Source organism: Pimephales promelas, chromosome 15, assembly GCF_988280905.1.
Source record: "Pimephales promelas chromosome 15, fPimPro1.hap1.1, whole genome shotgun sequence".
Taxonomy (NCBI): Eukaryota; Metazoa; Chordata; class Actinopteri; order Cypriniformes; family Leuciscidae; genus Pimephales; species Pimephales promelas.
The window spans coordinates 7305564-7320915 of record NC_142783.1 but is presented as its reverse complement, the minus strand read 5'-3'; the positions used below and the strand labels follow the sequence as shown (position 1 = coordinate 7320915).

Here is a 15352-nt window from a genome sequence, read left to right as displayed (position 1 = left end):
CAATCTAACCCACATCACATAGGTGCACCCTGGAGGAGAAGCAGGACCAAACATCTCCACCCTCCATTGACTAGAGTGGAGTAAAAGATCCTACCCTCCTTTTTACACCATCAGCTTAAGGGGCATGTTTCTTTGTGTTTCCCTGCATTTTTCAATCTTTATCTTGTCCCACGGTGCCAGAGGAACTTCGCAGGCGCTTCCGGTGGCCTGGAGTGCTATCTGGGTTGCTCCATCGTTGCCAGAGGTGCTCAAGTTGCCTTGGAGCGCTATCTGGTGTTGGAGCAGACAGCGGGTTTTTAAACCACCAGTTGAGTCTGCCCTTGCCTTCTTTGACAATCGGTGACCGCGCTTTACGTACAGTTCCTCTGTCTACATCTTTCCATATGGTCTCAGTTAGTTACTTTACAGAAACTCGTCCAGCTCGTCCATGTCTGGGGCACTTGGGTGAATCTCGTTGGCACATCCAATGTCAACTCCTGATGGTCTCACTGGTACATTGATCATTTGTTTGGCAGCTGCACTGGCCAGCATTGATCTGAGGAAAGGCACAACACAACAAAACAACAGAAAGAAAACACCAACTGATACTGCTAATATTATTCCCACCTGAATGAGCCAGTCTTTCCAGGATGCAAATATTGAGTCAAGCCAATACCCAAAGCTCCCGTCTCTCCCACGCGTTGGTAGCAACTTCCGGTCTTAATTCTTATATCTTCTTCATGTCCCTAGTAAATGATCCATCCGGGGCTGTGCCCGCTTAGAAATAAAGGTACAACAGTCAGTTTCATACATTACGCACACACCTCCGTTTTCTGCCAGGAGCCAATTCAGAGCTAGTCTGTTGTGCCAGGTCATTTTGCTTGTGTCTTTTAGTTGTTCTTCTAGAGCTTGGAGTGCTTCATCTGTGTAATTAATAAATCTCTGCTGACTGTAATATATGTAATTAATCCATTCCAAATTCTTATTTGGCGTTATCTATACAAATATTAATTCAAGTCCTGCTGCTGCCTCGTCTCTAGCATATGGTCTCCATCTTGGCTGTAACAATCCATCACTAGATGCTTGAAAAGTCCTTCTGGAATAGAGCCTATTGGGGTTGCTGTTCCTTTTCTGACATTATTTCACATTCATTTGAAAATTCATTTACCCTTGTCCATAAGTATGGGGACCAAAATCCCTGTCTTTTTATCTTTCTCAACATTTCCCCCCTTGCACAGTGATCAAAACTGTGCACATCAGGAATCAAGATGTTTAGTAATGGTAGAGGAGCTATCATAAGTCCTTCATTCTGATCTCCACATGTTGTTTGCATCTCTAGTTGCCCCCCTTTGTTGTCATAAGTGTATCTCAGGGGGTGTTGCTCTTGATTGCATTTGAGCAATACTATCTTGATATGTGAAGTCAAAAAGGTGTCTGCTCTCTTCTGTTAACGGAACACTGAAAAATGCAGAGCAAAGGTCAATCACAGTGAAATAGTTAGCAGCAGGTGGAACATTTGTCAACAATGTATGCAGACTTCTGCTGGTCAATCTTCTACTACATCATTAACTGCCCTCTATCATGCACTAGTCTCCATTTTGCTTTGTTCGCTTTTTCAACTGGCAAAATAGGGGTATTTCAAAAACTCTCGGTTTCAATCAGCACTCCTGAACTCTAATAGGATTTGCTGATTTTACAAGCCCTACGTCAGTGTCATTTGTTGACCATAAATTTGATGGTAACTATTTTTCCATTTCTAGCATCAATTCTTTTGTTCTAGACATAAGGTTGTCTTCTTCTGTTTCTTCAATTATCAATTGTTGAATTCCTACCATTTCTGTTGTACACAGGATTTTTAGATACCGCATGTCATCTGTTTGAAAAATGTAGGGGTTCTCAGTGTCTCTCCACTGTTTTTCTGCAGCCTCTTTTAGCATGGGGCCATGAAGTCTTGTGCCTGACTACCTTCATTCACATACAAGGTGACATGAGGAACTGAGTTTTCTACCTTAAACCATGTTTTTGTGAAGTCATTGCTCTCAACATGTAAGGCTGCTCCTGCTGGGCCTAAAATAATTGATTTTGATGTTAATTTCACATTTTGCTCCCTTGTTCTTTCTAACCATTCTTGTTCTATTCTGCTATCTCTTGAAGGGTCATATCTCATTGTGCAGTGAAATTCAATTTCGGGGGCAGCTGATTTGTCAAACTGTTCTCTGATATATCTGCCCCATTTTCCCAATGTAAGTTCCACTCCCTCCTGTATGTTTCCTAAACAATATATGTTTGTCTTCAGGTTTTCTGTTTTGGCCTCTCCTACCATTACCATTACCATTTGCTTAAGCCTTGCCTTTTCTATGTATATTCCCTCAGGTGAGCACCACATTTGCAACTTAAATCCACATATAGCATCCCTACCCAATAGATTGACTGGTGTTTGGTCTGATATCAGTATTGGGATCTTGATCTCAGAGTCTTTGACTTTGATGCGGACAGGGGCTGTCATTGGTACCATTTGCGTTAGTCCCGAGAATCCTACTGTCTTGACGTATTTTCCAGACTTGGGGAGGTGTGATGCATAGCTTGGACTTAAAGATGTGTAAGTTGCCCCTGTGTCCAGCATAATTGGTACCATTCTGTTCTCTATTTCAATCTTCATCATTGGTTCTTGGTCAGCATTCGTTGATATCATAGGCAGCTGACTCCTCCCCGTAGGATTCTCTGGGCACCCCTAGTATCCTTGGTCTGGGCCACGCCATGGATTGACTGGTCCAGATACTGGTCCTGGTGCTTGGTATTGCTGGCTTATGGGTCTCTGTGACCAAGGCTGTTGCATCTGTAGTTCGTCTCTGGGCCATGGGTTAACTGGACAGTTTCTTTTGATGTGTCCAGATTCATTACATCCCCAGCATATGTTAGACTGGTTCATGTTTCTCTGCTGGTTGCTGTAGGCTCGTCCTCTCCCTCTTCCTCTTCCTGGTGCAGGAATTGCTTGGTTTCTATTGCCTTGCTGCTCAGGTACATAGATCACTATGGGCGCATTAGATTGCTGTGGATGGCTGACATTATGTAGGGTATTCTGACCCATGTGGACTGGTGCTTGCTGTATGACCTGTGGTGTCTGCTGCACCACTTGTGGCTGACCCATGTGGACTGGTGCTTGCTGTATGACCTGTGGTGTCTGCTGCACCACTTGTGGCTGTGGTATCTGGCTTGGTATGTTTACAGCAGCCATTACTGCAGATGGGTCTTTAGACTCCTTCATGGCAGCTTGAACTTTCTTCTTAGTTATCAGTTCGTCCAGCTGCAGTTGGGTCAGTCTTCTCTGAAGCTCTCGTTCCTGATTTTTCAATTTCTGCTCATTTTTCCGGTATTGTTCCACAGCATGAGCCACATGGTCACTAAATTCCCTTGATGTTTTTGAGCGTAGTCCAACCACATCTTCCAGTTTGGTTTTTACTGCAGGAGGCATAGCATCTATTACAGCAGATCTGAAAAGTGCTTTTATGACTTCGTCTCTTTCTGGGTCTCTTTCCAGTTCCTGCTTCCACCTCCGTGCCTGCTTCTGGACATAGGAGATAGGATTTTCTTCATCTCCTATAGGCTCCCCTTTTAGCATCTTTGGGTCTAGTTGGGTTCGATAGCGCTGTCGAAGGGCATGCCACATATTGGTCCTGTAGGTGTTCAGGGGTATATGATCCATGTTTACTGAATCAACTGCACCACCAATTCCTGTAGCTTTCAGTATTTCGTTCATCTTGGTGCTTCCAATGCATTTTGCAAGCAGGGCCTTAATATCTCCTACAGCTAGGATTTTTCCCATTGTTTCTTCTTCCAGTATCTTGATCCATTTCCCTGCTCCCTCATGTAAGTCTGGTAGGCGGGAGATCAGCCCCTCCAGGTCTTGACCTGCCCATGGAATATACTGTCCTTGTTGTCCTTTAATCAAGATGGGGCACTGTCTTGATTTCTCGATGAAGTCCCCTTCCTCATAGTCTAAGTTGAATCTTGAGACAGGTCTTTCCCTCAGGTCACACCCTCGAATCCAACGAGGTTCACTTTGAGCCATATCTTCCAGCCGGAGGGTTCCTGACACACGTTTGAATTCTCCACCAGGGCTGACAGAGCGGGGCCTTGAGCAGTGCTCTTGTGATCTTCTGTAATTTTCTTGTCTCTCCTGCTGTTTCAGCTGTTGTATTTCGTGGTCAATCTCAACTTCCGCTTTGCTAAGTCGCTGCCCCAATTCCGCGAGACTGGGGCTGGTGGGCTGAATACCTTTTTCCTTTTTTCTCCTTGATATCTTTTCCATTTCTTGGGAGTAGCAGCTTTCCGGCTCTAGCATCCGTCCTCCCGTCTTTCCGAATTCCTCCAATACTCTGGACAGATCAGGATATCTAATTGTCTTTGTGGGATTCCTCTGTTGGTTGGTAGGCAGCCCCCAGCTGTCATCTACCCACTCTAAGTTTTTGTTCACACCTGTAGCTCCTTTCTCTCTATATGGCTCCTGTCTGTCTGCAACTACTGCTTTCTCAAAAGTGTTCTGCAGGCCTGCAACCTCTGCCCTTTCTGATTCAGATTTGACTTCTTCTTCTGTCTCACTCTTTCTTTCGTCGTCATCAAACTCAACATGGCCCTGTATTTGCACCGTTCCACTCATCATGGGCAACTGCTTGCCAGTCACATCAAAGGGCGGTGCATACGGGGGTGGGGTATCTAGTTCACCTTTTTTACTTCCTACTTTATCTCTCAGTTCTTTTGCCAGCCGTATGCCCACATCTCTAAATAAGTTTAATATCTCCTGTTCGTGTTCACGCTTTGCCTGTCTTTTCTTGCTTTTATCTTGGGGTTTGTGGTTTTTTATAAGGGCTCCCATTTCTCTACACATTGCCAAATCAAATGTTCCCTCTGCTGGCCATTTAGTATTAAATTTTTTAGTTCTCTTCTCCCACTTTTTTGATAAGTCTTTAATGACATCTTTGCATATTGGATACTGCGTTGCCAATTGCTCTACAGGAGGTTCTGCTTGAGGTGACCCCGAAGCCATTACCACAGCACTTGTCTCTATACTTTTAATTGCTCAAAGTCACTGAGGTTATTATCAATAACTGTCTGTTTTGTTTTTTCAAAATATTTCAAAAGGACTTGTATTAGTACCTTAGATAATGGCCCCGATGTCACCTCTCCCTTTTCTATTCTGCTACTGCTCTGCCAAATGATGTCTTCCCCCAGGCAAATCAACTCGAAGTCCCAGGCTCGTTTGTCTCCAAACCAGCGACCCCGTACAGCTATTTCTCCTACCCTGTGATGATAAGTGAGAGATGGAGAGAGTTTCACCTCATGACCATGCCAGCATGGTTATATTTATGTTTAATTCCTCTTTAGTACAAAGTGGCAGTTTTAATGGTTTAAATAAATCAATTATTACATTTTGTTCTCTTTTGGTTAATATCTTCCTTTCCCTGTGCCCCCTTTTGTTTAGCTTATCTGACCTGCGTAGCATTTCAAGCTATAATTGGCACCTCTTCCAAATCTTCCCTTACCGTGGTATATTTCTATTAACAAGTGGTGGATTTGATCAGGATTATTTCTCAGTACTACCATCACCGCTATCTTGTCCAGAGTCCAATTGTCCCTCAATGCTGGTTTAACTTCTCCTGATCTTTCTATTTGGAAAATTGTGTTGCTTTCTCACTTTACCGGTCTTGCACATGAGCCTATTACAAGGTTCCAAATGTGGCCCAAGTTGCTTTTCAGATAAGGAACACACACTGTATCCAATCTTATCTCTGAGGTGACTGGCAATGCTTCTCGAAGAAGGGATCTGGGCAGCTCAAATTTGTCCAGGTGCAGCTGCAAGGCCTCAAAAGTTATGTGACGTTTAATTATTTTAAACCAATTCATATAAGGCCACTCTGTTTCAAGCTGATCAAGGTTTGTTATTTGTGTCAAATTTGACAAAAATGCATCTCTCATTTGTTCGGTCAACTCTTCTCTTTGTCCCTCTGCATTAATAAACTCTCTTTTTCAACCAAAAATGATTTTTTATTCCCTTGGTTAACTCCGCTGTTCGTCTCAAATCATCATCTTCCCTTTGCCTCCACATCCACCTTCTATGCTTCTCTTTCTCACTTTCAACATATGCATTCCACATCTGAACTGCCTCCAATCTTCCTCCTCACCGGGATGTTATCACCCCTCCCTCCGCTCTCTCACTCCGAGTCTTCTCTCACACACACACACACACACACACTGTCTCACTATCTTTTTGCAGCCAGACAGCCCCTCCTTTCTGCCTCTCTTTCTCAGATCACAGTCACCATTTACTTGTGCTATATGAGAGGGAAACAAGTGTTCTTTCATAATTTTAGTTTCTCTTTATGAATGAATATCATAAATGAATATCATTATTTTTCAAACAGTCCTAATCTGTGCATTTGATGCGCGCACACATACTTTTACTTTTTTTTTTTTTTTTTTTTTTTTTTTTTTTTAACCATGAATAGACAAAGCCAAATTATTGTTCAGAATAGGCTGTTTTTCTCAGTCTATTTTTCCCTTCTATTTGTCCATCATTACAATTTTTTTTTTTTTCTTGAATTTCTACCCACTGGTATGGTTGGGGTTGCTTCTCAAAACTAGTCAAATTATCCACCAGTGCTGGTCTGATTTCTTCTCCCTGTCCATCTTTAACGATTGTGTCATTTTCCCGCTGTACTGACCCCGGAATCACTATATTCATGTTCCTCAAAATCGTGGCTCCTCCCAAACCCAAAGACCAAGTGTTTCACGCATTTCTTTTCAGGTATGTTATATATAATGGATTTATCTTTATTTCTAATGTTTTTTGGAAGGTTAATTTTGTTCAGGTGTGGTCTGAGTATTCTGTTTTATTTTTATTTTTATTATATATATATTCACGCCAATCCATTCTTGCTCAAGATGATTCAAATTTGTGATCTTTGTCAATTTTTTAAAGAGCTATTTTTTTTTTTTTTTTTTTTTGGTCTGTTAACTCCTGCCTCTGCCCTTCGTCATCTATAAACTCATTTTCAAAAGCATCCTTGTCCTTTCTTTCTCTCTGTATTCTTTTTTCCTCTGCCTCATAATGATCTCTCACTCTCCTCCTTTTATCTTTCTTTCTTTCTTTTTTTTTTTTTTTTTTAAGATGTCAAAGAATAAAATGTTCTCTTTCTCTGTCACTTCTCTCCCTCCTTATTTCTTTATCTCAACTCAGATACACTTAGTTTGTTAGTATATTCATTCACACACCCGGGACTTCATTCATACACACATACATATACATTCACTCGTTATTTGATATCTTATACTAAATGCAGAAACAATGCTTCGTTACTCAGTTCTTGTCCAGCAAAAACTGTGTTTCTCTGTCTGGATCCCAACGCTTACAGTCTGGCAAGTGGCCAATGTTTCTTGTTCTCTGATACACATTTTTAGGCCCAGAATTTTGACAAGTGATTTACTGATTGGCTATACGCCCGGACTTGTTTTGCAGTATATCTCAAAGGCACCTCTTCTCTGTGTCTTCCCCTGAAGTATAATATTATTCTTGTACTTTTAATCAGTTTATATTTTTTCATCTCAGTTATTTTATTCTGATTCCTCAATCTATTAATAATCCCCTAAGTTAATGCACATCTTGCATATACTTATATATAATTAGCCTCTCTCTACACTGCCCTCCTCACCACTCACTTGGTAAAAATAACCGAACACTTAGTGCACTTACTACATTTAAGACAAACAAAACACCCGGAACAAACATACAAATAATAGACTAACAGCCCCCCAGTGCACTTCTTGCACTTTTGGCGCACGTCTGCGCTTAAACGCACTTCTTACGTTTAATGTAAATGCACTTCTTACATTTACAGCGTGCTTCTCACGCATTAAAACAAACAAACATATAATGTAAATGCACTTCTTACATTTACAGCGTGCTTCTCACGCTTTAAAACAAACAAAACATATAATGTAAATGCACTTCTTACATTTACAGCGTGCTTCTCACGCTTTTAAGACAAACAAACATAAAAATGCAGCACTTCTTTGCATTAAAAGCGCACTTCTTTACGCCAAATGCGTTTTCTTGTGCTGGAATAGTTACGCTACAGCGCTCACACACACACGCTTTACACGCACACTCGCACGTACTTCTCACGTTACAACACTCACAGCACACACACAAGCGCTTCTACAGGACCCGAAAGCCCGACTCTCTTTTCCCTTTTTCTCAATTAAATTTTAGTCTTTTTAGGTTCTTTTTACGGTGGAGTCTAATATTTTAAAACAATTACTAACCAGGGTGACAGCTTACCAGTAGTGACCACACAAAACAAAATTATAAGCAAAAGCTGCTTACCTCTTTATGCCGGCCGGCTGTTTTTGTTTTGTGAGATCTCCACCAGGGCCCTCACCACAGCTGCTTGACCCCTGCCCGCTCCTGGCTGGCAACGCCAATTATGTTGTGGCAGATTTCCAGTCCCAACTCAAATCCTCAAAGTCTGGTTCAGCTCTCAGAGAAAATCTTTCAGAGTCGAGGTTTCAGGTCTCAGAAGAATAACTTTATTGAGCAGTTCAACAAAGTGAGATGTCGGCCAGGCATCTCATCTTACAATGGTCTGCACTCATTTCTTATACCTTGTGGTAGCCAATTAGCGCTCAAATTGTTATCTTTTCTCTCCTTGCTCCTCCTTATTACTCCTCCCAGATTAAAAACACCTGCATTATCATTTTATTTTTAATTGGGGCAAACTTCCTTGCGCATGCGTATCATTTCTTTTTACACAATGGGCTCCTTGTTTCAGTACACTTTTCCCAGTGGCACATTGTTACATTGTATACAATCTGTTTCTCTCCCAGTGCCTCCCAACACCTGCATCTGTGCTACAAGTGTTTTTTGGGTACTTTTCCACTCTCTCGTCCCTGTCCTCATGTGCCCTAAGACCCTAGTTTTTTCTGCTTGGCATTACATCACATGCACGCTTCTTTCACATGCTCAGCATGCTTCTTTCACATGTACAGCACTCTTCTTTCACATGTACATAGGACAAGCAGAATTCTCCAACAAGGACAGTAAATTTTGAAGACTCTGCCATAATCCCGTTTTCCTCGGTTCTCCTCCGCTTAAATCTCCACAACCGGAAATGGACGAGCATCCTTGCGTCAAATGCGGAACTTATGCGTGCATATAGCCCATGGACACCTCGTCGGGCATTAACCCTTACATATAAAAATATATGACCTACATCAACCCCGTCCCTAAACCTACCCGTCACTGGGGTTAATAGCATTTATGAGTCTCCCTCGCCATCCTAAGAAAAAAATATCACTCCCCAGATGTAGATCTACATTTTGGACATTTGACGGCGTGTACATACACGCGGAATCACTCGGACATTAATGGCGTAGACATACACCGTCGCGGATACACGTGGATAGCTCAAAATGTGTGGAGATAACACGCCACTTGACTCGAGAGAGTTAACTCGCAAAAGTCATGATGTCATGTCGGTATATAAATGTACATGATTCTCTTGTTTATGATGTAATAAAATCTTCCTCTCATTTATGTATTGGTGAATTGGAGTTATTTTTATCAGCCCAACACACTCACTACATTAACAGTAATGATGGAATTCAAGGTCCAAATGAGAGTTTCAGTGCAGCTTCAAAGGGCTTTAAGCGACACCAGTCGATGAATAAGGATCTTATCTAGCGAAACGATCGGTCATTTAAAAAATAAATAAAAAAGTTTAAGTTTTATAAGCACAAATACTCGCCTTGCTCTGTTCTGTGATGCGCATTCGTGACTCTCCTGTTCAAACTCGTTCATCAAAATGAACAAATCTTTTTTTCGAGTCATGACTCGAAGGGTCCTAGATAAGACCCTTATTCATCGTCTGGTGTTGTTTAAAGCCCTTTGAAGCTGCATTGAAACTCTCATTTGGACCTTGAACCGTTTGGTTCCCATTGAAGTCCATTATATGGAGAAAATTTAATTTTCATTAAAAACCTTAATTTCTTTTCAACTGAAGAAAGAAAGACGTGGACATTCTGGATGACATGGGGATGAGTAAATTATCAGTAAATTTTTTTTTTTTTTTTTGGGTAATTTAGTGTTTTTATTTATTTTGAAAAAAGTTGACAACATTTTTGTACAATAAGAAAGAAAACTTATATGGCTACTAATTCCCCTCTAACCCACCACACCATAGCACTTCGGGACATTGAGCATTATCAAATAAAAAGGGAACAAATAAAATTAATTTAAAAAAAAAAAATAAAATAATGTTAATGACAACACCCATAAGTAGCTGCAGATTAAGTAGACAAAAATTCCTTGACTATAGATATCCAGTTCTTCCACATCGAAAGAGTCCTAGGGTTAGTGTGATTTGTCCGTGCTGTAAGACTGAAAAAAAAATGGTTAAAGAGAAAATATCCGACCAGTGGCCTCTGAAGACAAATTCATTGCTTGCAAATTAACATTTGACACCCTACCCCCTTTTCTCTTCATCTTATATGCATCTTCTCTCTTTCACTCTCTCAGTTAATGATACTGAAAACTCACACAAGAATATGGATTTAATGTGAATCTGATCATCTTTAAGGATTGTTTAGAATCATTTTGATGGTCTCAGGGTGACTGGTAATAATGTCTCATTCCCAAAGTAATAAAAGAAAAGGTAATAAGGTTTTTAAGAAGTTTAGGAATCACTGTCACACAAAGGAATGTGGTCTTTGAGTTAACACCTTCTGCCTTGTTTGAATGCAAATTACAACCAAGCAAATGGTCTGCCCCCAATAAATATGGTAGGGGGATTCAGTAACTTTCCATTGAAACCTGTTGATTAACATATCAGGTGACAAACCGGGCCCTGTTTTCGAAATTGTGCTTATAAGCAATCGAAAAAAACTGTAAAAATTAAATTTAACTTCGAAAGCACAGAGTGCCACTTCTGGCCACTGCATAGAGACACCTGGTGGATGAATATTGAACTCACAAGTGTCAGAGTGGTAGTAACAAGATGGCTGACCACATGCTGTTTTGTTGAGCTCTAAACCTATCCAAACAAAATTGTCTTCTCAGCAAACCAGCGGTAGGTAAAATTGTATATTTTTTTGTTAATCTATAGTATTGTATTGCTTGCAGAATGCCTAGAAGTACGTTTTATATATATATATATATATATATATATATATATATATATATATATATATATATATATATATTTTTTTTTTTTGTGATAAATTAGCAACTCTGAGCTAGTTCAAAAAACAATGGGCCAAAAATGATCCTCTGGGTTAAACAAATGTCGGGTCAAAAATGACCCTTTGGTTCTTTAAGTGACTTTGATGGAGAATGGTGACAGTCCTGTATTTGACTAAAGCCTTGAAATAATTTCATTTGTATAATATATTTTACTAAGTTACCTCAGTAGTACAGGGCCAGAGACTAATAAAGTAGTATATCTTATCAGGGAGTATGGCCACTCCGGCACTGTGAAAAAATGTGCAATTCCTCTCTGCATCAACAAAAAAATAAATTGTTTCAAAGACTACCACAATGTCTAGTGTTAGTTCCTCTCTCTAGTAGAACAGATTTTTGGATAAGCAAAGACCCATAGTGTTAGTGTTTTCAGGTAGTGATTTTGGCCTTGTGTTTTTGTTTCCATTGGCCAAAGTGTTTTTACATTTGAAATCCAGTTCTAACATGCAACAAATAAAGCAACAGAAAAAAAAAAAAACATTGTTAAATGTCGCTGTGTGGTTGACTGATTATTTTCATTTAAAATAGTTTGCAATGACAGAATTTGTTATTGTGATTTTTTTAATCCTAAAATAGGGAATAAATGGTTAAAATTGAAAAAGTGGATATTTTGGTGTTCAGTGAACTTATAGCAGTAATTTAATGCATTGTTCATAATTTTCCAAAGAAGAAAAGGGTCCTTGGGTTCTCCAGGGTTAAATGATGGTGAATATATGGGACCACTGCAGACTGCCCTGGTCAATATAGTTATACAGTATAAAAGTCATTGTCTACAGAAGATTCCCATAAAACATGAAAACACAACATGTTGTGTGTGTGTGTGTGTGTGTGTGTGTGTGTGTGTGTGTGTGTGTGTGTGTGTGTCAGCTATTTCTGTGACTACTGTATTTTAATGTGTTTTTTTGTGGAAAATTCAGTTATTCAAATATTCTTTCATTGTCCTGTTGATGAGGTTAAAACTCTTATTTGTTGATTGGGATGTTCATAAAATGACTGGATGTTCTTAAATATTGTATTTGTATTATTTGCACGATGTCCAAACGCACGTTCAGTCCTCCTGCTTGTGATTGTTGATCTGACCTGCAGAGGACAGCACGAAGCTGAGGCATCTTTAACTCTCCAAACTCCAGCTGTACAAACGCAGGGGCTGCGTTCGGAATTGCATGTTTCCCTACTATATACAGGTCCTTCTCAAAAAATTAGCATATTGTGATAAAGTTAATTATTTTCCATAATGTCATGATAAAAATTAAACTTTCGTATATTTTAGATTCATTGCACACCAACTGAAATATTGCAGGTCTTTTATTGTTTTAATACTGATGATTTTGGCATACAGCTCATGAAAACCCAAAATTCATGTCTCAAAAAATTAGCATATCATTAAAAGGTTCTCTAAACGAGCTATTAACCTAATCATCTGAATCAACTAATTAACTCTAAACACCTGCAAAAGATTCTTGAGGCTTTTAAAAACTCCCAGCCTGTTTCATTACTCAAAACCGCAATCATAAGACTGTCGACCTGACTGCTGTCCAGAAAGCCATCATTGACACCCTCAAGCAAGAGGGAAAGATACAGAAAGAAATATCTGAACAAATAGGCTGTTCCCAGAGTGCTGTATCAAGGCACCTCAGTGGGAAGTCTGTGAGAAGGAAAAAGTGTGGCAAAAAAAAAAAAAAAAAAAAAAACGCTGCACAACGAGAAGAGGTGACCGGACCCTGAGGACGATTGTGGAGAAGGACCGATTCCCGACCTTGGGGGACCTGTGGAAGCAGTGGACTGAGACTGGAGTAGAAACATCCAGAGCCACCGTGCACAGGCGTGTGCAGGAAATGGGCTACAGGTGCCGCATTCCCCAGGTCAAGCCACTTTTTTTGAGAAGGACCTGTACAGTTTTTATTAGAGTATAAAACCATTACAACATTGGAGAGTCCAAAAATGGTAAACCAGATATGTGTGTGTATGTGTGTGTGTGTGTGTGTGTGTGTGTGTGTGTGTGTGTGAACTGTAGCGTTCAAAGACAGACTCAATTTTTTTTTTGTTATCTGTTTTTTGGTGGTAGTCTTTATTTTTCAAACAACATAACTGCTTCCTAGCACATGTTGAACATGAAAAAAATGCTTCAAGTAAATACAAAGTTTCAAAAGGCAAACAAATAAGACAGAGGAAAAACAGTCTTTGGGCTTTAGATGTTTGCAAATGCCTTTTCGTTGTGCTGATGTACAGTACCATGCAGAATAAGAGCTCATTAAAAGCATGTTACACTTCATTTGAGTTGACATCGCAATGCTTGTTTGACAACATTTGGTTATTTCATTGGGTTTAGAGGACCATTCAAGAGCCATTTCTGTCCTTCTTTTTCTAACATCTTCAACACTGATTTAGTGAGCCAACTCTACTGCTAATCTTTGACTGTAGTTTAGGAGAAACTTCTCGAAGTCGTAAAGTCTTTCTGCCGCTGAACAACAGTTTCCATGGCATGTGTAGATTCATCTCAAAGCATTGCACTTCATCCCAACCTAATACTAAACAAATCAAGCAGAAACCCTTCCACAGCGATGGGGGAAACAGTTCAGACCTTCATGAGAGCTTCATCAGACCTTCATGAGAACAGCTAATGAAGCCAATGCTGCAAACACAGTCTTTGTGGAAATGAGGGAATGTACAGTTCATGAGTCTGAAATGTGGTAAAAGGCATTTATATACACATCTATTCATTGGTGTTGGAGACCTTAACACAGGGGTAGGCAAGCCTCTGTCCTGCAGAATTCAGGCTATGTTTACACGGAAACGATCCTGAAGAGAAAACGCAAAAGTGGCGTTGTGTCATCTTTTTTTATTCTGCGTTTAGACGAGCGTTTTGTGTGGGAAATCCGCGTGCAAATGGAGACGCAAAAGTGTGTGAAATTCAATGTAGTATGGACTTTAGGCGGCTAGGAGTGCATACTACAACAACACCAAGTCCACGCGCATGCGTACGACTTTCACCGTCAAGCAGACTTTTGCGTTTTTACCGTTTACACGGGAACGGGGCGGTGGAGCGTTTTTAAGATTTCCACTCTGGAGGGTGGTTTCACTTTTTTGCGTTTTTGAGCCTTAAAAACGCTGTTGCCGTGTAAACGAAAGCGAAAACGTTTTACGTTTTCACCCGTGAGCGTTCTCGTGTAAACAGGGCCTTAGTTCCAACCCTAATCAAACACACCTGAACAAGCCAATCAATGTCTTCATGTTTACAAAGGCTATAGGCAGGAGAGGGTTTTTTTCAGTGTTGGAGCCAAACTCTGCAGGGCAGCGGCTCTTTAGGACCGAACTTGCCAACCCCTGCCTTAACACAACATTTAAAAGCACTCCTGTCAACTGACAAAACCATGCCGTGTGAGACTGTTTTTGAGAAACCCAGAACACTGGACAGTGAAAGCTCTGAGACCATTCAGGCTTCGGTTCGACAGGCAAAATGTTGATTTTCCCTCTTCAGCCACTCCATGATGAAGATATGAGGTCAGATGTTTTGGACATGGTCATGTTGGATTCGTTTGAGATCAGCACCTTCAACTAAAACAGTGTGCAAACGTTTTCCTACGGCACCTCTAGCTCAGCAAAACTTACGAAACTCCTCCCCTTTTCCCGCCCTCCCTGTGAGCTCTGCAAGTCAGGTGACCAGCTGCGGCTCCCAGGATTGGCTGGCCACCAGGGGGCGGCACTGTGTGATGAGCGGTGGGCCTGAAGGAGGCTGGCTATCCAGACACAAGCCACTCATCATGTGTTGCAACGCCGGCCCTCGGGGCTTCCATTTCTACAGGAGGAACAGAAAAGGTGGGGACAGGTTTATCACATTTATACTCAACCAGTAACACACACACCCCACAGACGGCACCTTCCACAAGTACAGAATACACTTAAAAATACAAGTTCTTTATTGGCATCAATGTTCCTTTAACATCCATGGAACCTTTCCATTCCTCAAAAGGTTCTTTATATATTTTTCAAGAACTGAAAGATTCTTTGGGGAATCGAAAATGTTACTTCTATTGCACGTGCTTTGTTTGATTTTTGGATATGTTTTCCCTGTGCCCGTTTTTA

At 40.6% G+C, this 15352-nt stretch overlaps 1 protein-coding gene and 1 long non-coding RNA gene across 3 annotated transcripts in view; both read right to left on the bottom strand.

The window, feature by feature from the left end:
• Window positions 1–703: 703 nt before the first annotated feature.
• LOC148973468 (uncharacterized) lies at window positions 704–5212 on the bottom strand. The gene is made up of 2 exons (XR_016146637.1): window positions 5134–5212; window positions 704–756 (listed from the first exon to the last, which is right to left on the bottom strand). It is a non-coding gene; the product is annotated as an uncharacterized LOC148973468 (long non-coding RNA).
• Window positions 5213–14144: 8932 nt separating this feature from the next.
• Window positions 14145–15352, bottom strand: part of galnt16 (UDP-N-acetyl-alpha-D-galactosamine:polypeptide N-acetylgalactosaminyltransferase 16) — a 69318-nt gene continuing 68110 nt past the window's right edge. For both annotated transcript variants that reach the window (XM_039650997.2, XM_089120068.1), the window contains exon 15: window positions 14145–15065. In XM_039650997.2, coding sequence (XP_039506931.2) covers window positions 14922–15065 — 144 coding nt within the window. In that variant the 3' untranslated portion in view covers window positions 14145–14921. The remainder of the gene's footprint in view (window positions 15066–15352) is intronic.